The sequence below is a fragment of the Bubalus kerabau genome, chromosome 13 (assembly GCF_029407905.1).
Source record: "Bubalus kerabau isolate K-KA32 ecotype Philippines breed swamp buffalo chromosome 13, PCC_UOA_SB_1v2, whole genome shotgun sequence".
NCBI lineage: Eukaryota > Metazoa > Chordata > Mammalia > Artiodactyla > Bovidae > Bubalus > Bubalus kerabau.
The window spans coordinates 2,931,654-2,938,963 of NC_073636.1; the positions used below are offsets into that span (position 1 = coordinate 2,931,654).

A 7,310-nucleotide genomic window follows, 5' to 3' on the forward strand; every position below is an offset into this window, starting at 1 on the left:
AGAAAACTTAAGTGGAAATTAGACTAAAAAGTACCTTTGAGAAAGTAAAATAAAATGATAAAATCAGGGTTTGTTGTTTTTTTGTTTTTTGTTTTTTTTTTGTATTGCAATGGAGTAACAAATAAATCCAACTTCTGGTTTCATATCCTTTACTTTTTGGTTGATAGAAGTTTTATTCATCAGCATTCTTCTAAGTTATATTTCCCATTTCTTTTCCAGCTAAATGCTTCTAGTCATGAATAGTCCACAGATCTCCAAGGCGGACAATAAGTGTGTATTGTCCAACAGGTCCCACTCATTTGACCAGTCCCTAGATACAGCACCTTCTAGTACAAGTTACCTAACTTTTTTTGCTCTCAAAGCCATTTCTCAGAAAGTGTTTCTGGAGGGTGAGGGGAATGGATAAGGGAATAGCCACTATTTCCAAAACATTAGAATCCACTTCAGTGACTCGGTACTGGGTGGGGATAAGGATGCCTTAAAGAAGGCACAATGAAGGTAAGATGCAGCTCTGTGTCAGTTAACTAAATTAAGAAACTACTTAGAAATCACTGTGTTGCTTAGCAACAAGTTTGACTAAAGGATAGAAATGTGCTAAAAATTGCTCATCATTACAATAGTGGTATGTATCAGAGCTAGAGAATAGCTAGTGTTTTTAGTTTCAGAGCTAAAGTACACAATTTAAAAATCACTTTGGCCTTTTATCCTAATACATGTGTAACTCAAAGCACACCAGAGTTTTTGCACTGAAATAATGGATTAATGACAACAGTATTGATTGGATCTTATTGGGAGGATAGTGACTTCTTGTTTCTGAAATTCATATAATGCCTTTCAAGGGGTCACAGGTCATGCCTACCACCCACACCTGATACTTTGAGTCATAGAACCTTAGGAAAGAATGTAAGAAGGCTTGAGATTTGGTGAAGAGGTAATGAGATTCCATGAAAAGAAATTCAAGGTATATTGATGCTTCCAGCAAGTGTGGAATTTGGACTTGAATTTCTGTGTTAAGCTTTGCTTTACAAATATGGCCCATTCTGTAACAAATTCAATCCCAGATATTTTCTAGTGTACTTTTGGAGGGGGGAATTTACAGATTGAACACCTCTCAATTCAGTTACCAAGTGTGGTTCAACACTGTCTTGGCGCAGTGCAGAAGATGCTGCAGCTCTATTTCTTCTCTCACATTAGGCGAGGTCTGGAACCATTTGGAGAGCTCCCCCTATAACCTATTTGGTGGCTGAGTGGTTAAGAATCTGCCTGAGATGTAGGAGACCCAGGTTTGATCCCTGGGTCAGGAAGATCCCCTGGAGAAGGGCATGGCAACCCACTCCAGTATTTTTGCCTGGAGAATCCCATGACAGAGGAGCCATGGGGTCACAGTCCATGGGGTCACAGAGTCAGACATGACTGAAGCAACTCAATTCAAAATTTCATTGACCCGAAACAGTGTCCTGTCTCCAGATAATCCCAAACTTGTATAACAATCTCCCAAACTACTATTAAACCCCAAGACTTTTTTTGTTGTTCATTTCTAAGCCAAAAATAAATTAATTTTAACATTCTGTAATAATATCTCCCTTGAAAGTTTCTTACTGCTTTCCTATAACCATTATCCTATAAATTTTCCTGGTTGCCCCAAAGCAAAGCCTGGAATCATCTACTTCATTATTTAGACAGTGTTAAGGGCACTGGAAGAAACAACTCAAGTTTCAACCTATCTGGGTCCTGATTGTGGATCCTAACCTCCTATGTCCTTTCTAATGGCTTTGCCTGCTTTGTTGGCAAGTATTCATTTAAAACTCCGAAGGATGGGGATTTTTTCCCCTCCTATTTCCCATAGACCTCCCAGCCATACACGAGCTCATCTGTCTTGACATGCACCATTTCAAACATGAAATGCTCCATTACTGTCATACTCAAGTTTTAAAAGTTGGTTTTGTCATCAGTCCTGTCATTTAATAAGGAGAGGTGAGGGTCTCACCCCACGGGAGAGCTGCAGTCTGGGCTGAGAGGCATTGGTCGCTTTTGTTCTTTTGTTTTTGTTGAGATCAACCTGGGGTAAGTTTGTCGCTGATGGTTCTATACATGTTTTATCCTTAGCCTTTTGCTTTTCTGTATATGGTTTTGCATTCATTTTTCAAATTCACTTCAGTATTCATTTATTTTCTTTGTTTTGTATGTATGACTCAATTTTGACATTACTATTTTTGTACAAACAGCTTTTGAAATCCTGTCACGCAGTGTCCCAAACGCAAGGTAGGACTGAAAATTCTGATAAGCAAGATATTGCCTTCCTGCTCAACTGCGCTCGTATTCTCGCTGCTTTGACGATTCACATCTGCTCTTGACTAGCTAAGATTGCAAGGGTTTGATTGAAAAGTTTGACTATTTGATGCTTGGATTTCTGATGTACAATTCAAACTGAAATGCCCAGCGTCTTGAGAGAATTATTTCTGATGGCATTTTAGCATCCTTTCCAGTTGCAGACCTAGGAATCTCATGCTGATGAAGACATACCCAGTCACTGGAAAAAGTGATATACGGTGGTCCTTTGGACCAATCACAGCTGAAACTGGGTCATAGAGTCAGATCTTTCACAAACATTAATATGACTGCCATTAATTTTTAAAGCACCCAGTAAAAGTTGATTGGTGGTTTTTAGTAACAGAGAGTTATGGTCTGCATGCAAACACATTATACAGCATCATTGTACAATGACTGTTGTCATGCTTTCTGTTAGAACCAGTCTGCCAGGGAACCTAATCACCCCTTATAAATACAGTGACCATATAATTTATCATTCAAACAGAATAGCTTTGAAAGTGAAAGGGGACGTTGTTCATAATAGCCAGGACCATAGGCATGAATTGGAACCGTCCTGAGAAGTGAGCATGAATGGTCACTCTGCTCATATGAGAACCTGGCTCTTGGAATCCTCCTGTACTGTTAATATGATCCTTCTCTCTAAAACATGTTCGATATTGTCCTTAATGCTAGAGGGAAAGAAGCAGAGGGAATCCTTTATTACTATTTACTGAATATAAAATATTTCACTTCCAGTGCTGATAATATTTCACTGTCATCTCTTATAAATACTGTTTGTGTCATAGTTTCATGTTCGTGTATTTTTTCCATTTCCTCATTTTTCTATTAGAGCATTAGTATGTTTCAGGCATTAAAAAAAAATCTGGGGAGTGGGAGCCATTCATCCAAAATGTGAGCAGAAAGTTACTATCTTTGGTGTTTTTATATCCATCCTCACCAAAATGGAATTTAAAGCCACAGTCTAAAAATAACAATAAGAAGGAGATCACTCTGTGGTCTGTGGGTTAAACTAATTTCGTAGCAGAACTTCATTTGGTACATTTTGATGCTCATAGTATGATCTGCAGAGTTGACTAAATCCTCCCACTGACCTTCCATTTAGTTGGAATACCTAAGTCGACACGAATAGTAACATCGGAGCTCATCAGGGTCCTCCTCCAAGTTATATCTTTATATATCCATGTTTCCATTTTAAAATGTCCTTTATTTCAAAGTGATGTGTCACTGAAAGAGGACAGGAATGCTTTATTTTTTTTCCAAAAGATACATGCTTTGGGTTCGGAAAAAAGCACATGGTTGGAAAGTAAAGCTTAAAATGAACCAATTGCTTTTTCCCTATATCGCCAGGCAGTGATTTGTCACCAGAACCTATCCCCATCAGACACCTTTCCACCTCTCAAATGAGCTGGTTGTCTTCTTGACAGCCTTAATTCATGAGGTTTAATTCACTGTAGCTTACTTCCTGGCATGGACTGTAAAAGCTGAATTGCTCCAGAGAAGTGAGAGCCTATAAAGAGATTTTTTTGGACAGTAGCCTTCCAGGAACCCTACATATGCATGTAACGGTCTGCCCGCAGCATACTCCAACCAAACCAATGTGATAGGCTTCCACTCAAACTTTCCCACCCGTGAGATTCTTAGACAGTCACTTTTAATTAAATTTCAGGCTATATGGGGAATAAATTGTACATAAGCAATGCTTATTCTAAAAGTGATCAAATTATCTATGCACAGTCAAGGCATGTCAGTCTGTGGAAACTAAATCAAACAGAAAGGACGTAAGCTACAAAGTGACAGGTGTGGCTTGTTTTCCAGTTGTTTTCCTGGTACTGTGTGGACCATTCCTTCTCAGACTTTAACATGCATAAAAATTCCCTGGGGATCTTACTAAAATGCAGACTCTGGGTCAGTAGGGCGGGGGTGGAGTCCAAGATTCTGCATTTCTCACAAGATCCCAGGCAATGCCGATGCTGCTGGTCTGTGGACCACACTTTTATGTAGCCAGGACATAGTGACAAGCATCAAATTCAAGGGAAAAGAGAGGTGGGGTTTTGCTGCATGTCTTCAGGAGAGGATTTCAACATGTAAGGCCTTGTTTCTGATGTTACAGGCGAAGGAGATGCAGCAGATGGTGAAATTGGAAGCCGAGATGGACCGCAGACCAGCAACAGTTGTGTGAAACTCCAGGACGCAAACTGAAACCACAGAACCACCGCATCAAAGAGCACTCCCCAGCTTCCGAACACAGATTCCATGGAAGAAAGCTGATGTCTTCTGCGTTTCTTTTTCATGTAGACAAAGGGTCACCTGAAACCACAGAGACTGAGTTCTCTTAAACATTCTGAACACTAAATTTCCTTGGCCAACCAAAAGTAGTTACAAATCCCCCCAAATTGCGGCTCCAGTAAGTCAGAGTTTACCTGTTGATCATACCACTTCAACATGTTTGCTAGAAAATATCATCACAAGTAAATGAGCTTGGTGTTAAAAACTCTGCTTTGTGATGCATTAAGACATGTTTGAGCAGCAGCAAAAGTAGTGCATTAGCCATGTAATAGCAAGCACATGCACTGGGGTAGGGGGGAGGGAAACTGTCTACAGATTTATTAGCAGCAGTGGTGATCTGCTAGACAAATAACTGGGGGGAATTTTTCTACATCTGAGTTACCTCATCAGTAAGTGCCATGTCTCCACCATGCCATGCGAAGCTAATTTCCTGTAACAGTCATGGAAATGGTTAGAACAACAGAAAAATAGAACTGTGTCCTTGTGCCAAAACCCACTGTGCTCACAAGGAGAACTCTCAGGCACGTTTAAGAAGCTGACATCTGACATTGCTTCCTAGGAATTGCTTCTGCTGACCCTAGATTACTACAGCTCACTCTTAACACCGTGAAGATTGTGAAGTGGTTATTGGCAACCGTTTGTAAATGTGACCATGTAAAAAGTATTTATGCTCCTAATTCACACTGTCAGAGAGCAAAATCATGTTACGTATTGCCACATGACAAGATTAGTGACCAGGAATACTAGAACCATGTTTGCATGATACACAAGCACCAATCATGACTAATCCGTACACAGTTAACCTAATGCAAATAAATACTGGTGAAGTAACTGTATGGCACAGAATATAATTTGACTCTCAAGACTTTTAGCATAATGAAAAAGTCTATATATATGTGTATATGAACTATGTGGGCATTCTTGATACTTCAAGTTCTAGTTTCAAAAAAAAATACATAACTAATTTAATTTTACACAAAAAATATTTATGCAGATTTTCAGAATTTCATATCAGGAAATAACCTTTTTATGTCTGTTAAATATCAAAACAATTTGCTACAGTGTTAATCTGCATGGTCGTTAAGCCTGCTGTAGTTGCGTTGCAGAGAGTGCATGGAAAAGTCCCTCCTGGGATGGAGCTGTGCCCCAATGCCCAGAGGAGCGCATGGAAACCGCACTTGAGAACTAATCAGATCACTGATTTAGGGCACCAACCACCAACCAGATTGTTGTATATGCTTGTACAGATTGATTCTGTGTGTTCCTCTGAGTAAAACAGAGAATTATGTTACCATCAATATTGAAATTAAACTTCCAACTTCTCTAATAAAAAAATGAAAACACATCCAACACCTGTCAGAGTGTTTGCTCCTCAGGATGCCTTCCCGTGTACTTTTTCTGTTTCCTAAATAATCTCTTCGTTGTTCTTAGAGGGGGGTTTATGCTTGCCCCCAGCACATTTTTCTCCTGACATAAAAAGACTGTTTGACTGGTTGCCTCCCAATGTAAAGTACTTGTTTTTCCTTTTTCTCACATCATTTGAACTGGCTTCTTTTGAAATTCTCTGGTTACAGATTTCCTTATTTGTAAGACAGTAGAGTTTGAGTACATATTTTTCCATACTAACATCTCATGAAAAATTATGGCTACTATTATGGTACAACTGGATGGCCAGTTTTGAAAGATTTCAGGTAGCTCTCTCACCAAATCAAATAGCTCCCTCTCAGCACTCAGCTGAGCCCACTGTTCTGTAGCACTTGACTGAATCCATCACTCACCCCTCTCTGCTCTGCTCCTGAAAGATTACTTCTACTTTTCCTGTTTTTCTGATCATTTTTTCTCTGGCTTTTCATCCTCCTACACTGCCATAAATATTTGTCTTCCAGCTTAAATCCAGAGCCAGTTTTCTCTCTAACCGGGTTAACTTTCATTATTTGAGATATCTTACTCCCAGAAGAGGACTTCCCAAGTGGTGCTAGTGATAAAGAATGGCAACCCACTCCAGTGTTCTTGCCTGGAGAATCCCAGGGACGGGGGAGCCTGGTGGGCTGCCGTCTATGGGGTTGCACAGAGTCGGACAAGGCTGAAGTGACTTAGCAACACCCAGAAGAGGACTTCCCAGGTGGTGCTAGTGGTAAAGAACCCGACTGCCCATGCAGGAGATGTACCTAAGAGATGCGGGTTCAATCCCTGAACTGGGAGGAATCCTTGGAGAAGGGGACAGCAACCCACTCCAGTATTCTTGCCTGGAGAATCCCATGGACAGAGGAGCCTGGTGGGTTATAGTCCATAGGGTTGCCAAGAGTCAGACACAACTGAAATGACTTAGCAAGCACACATGCACTCCCAGAAGAATCCACTGTAGTAGGATTAAACATGTACACACAGTTCAAGTACAACAAAAAGATGGGTTTATTTTCAATTGTAAGCTCATGTTGCACTCAGATCCTACGTTCTCATTTATTATAAGGGACAAAAAATCTTGGCAATTACAGTTACTCAGTCTCTTCAAACTTAAAAAGACAAACACTTATTTCAGAGGTATATTCAATTACTTAAAAGTCAGTCTCCCAGTTAGAGTTCCCTCCCCATTAAGGAAGTCTCCCTGCTTCTCTTCCAAGATGGCTTCTGGGTGCAAATGGAAGCTCACGTGTCCTCCCAGCAGTGGGGAAGAACATCTGGTTACCCCTACT

The 7,310-nt window shown here is 40.2% G+C and overlaps 1 protein-coding gene across 11 annotated transcripts in view; it reads left to right on the forward strand.

Annotated features, from left to right (window-relative positions):
• Positions 1-5,956, forward strand: part of PLCB4 (phospholipase C beta 4) — a 473,260-nt gene extending 467,304 nt beyond the window's left edge. For all 11 annotated transcript variants that reach the window (XM_055543369.1, XM_055543377.1, XM_055543373.1 and 8 more), the window contains 2 exons: positions 2,226-2,262; positions 4,442-5,956. In XM_055543369.1, the coding sequence (XP_055399344.1) occupies positions 2,226-2,262; positions 4,442-4,530 (126 nt within the window). In that variant the 3' untranslated portion in view covers positions 4,531-5,956. The remainder of the gene's footprint in view (positions 1-2,225; positions 2,263-4,441) is intronic.
• The last annotated feature ends 1,354 nt before the right edge of the window (positions 5,957-7,310 follow it).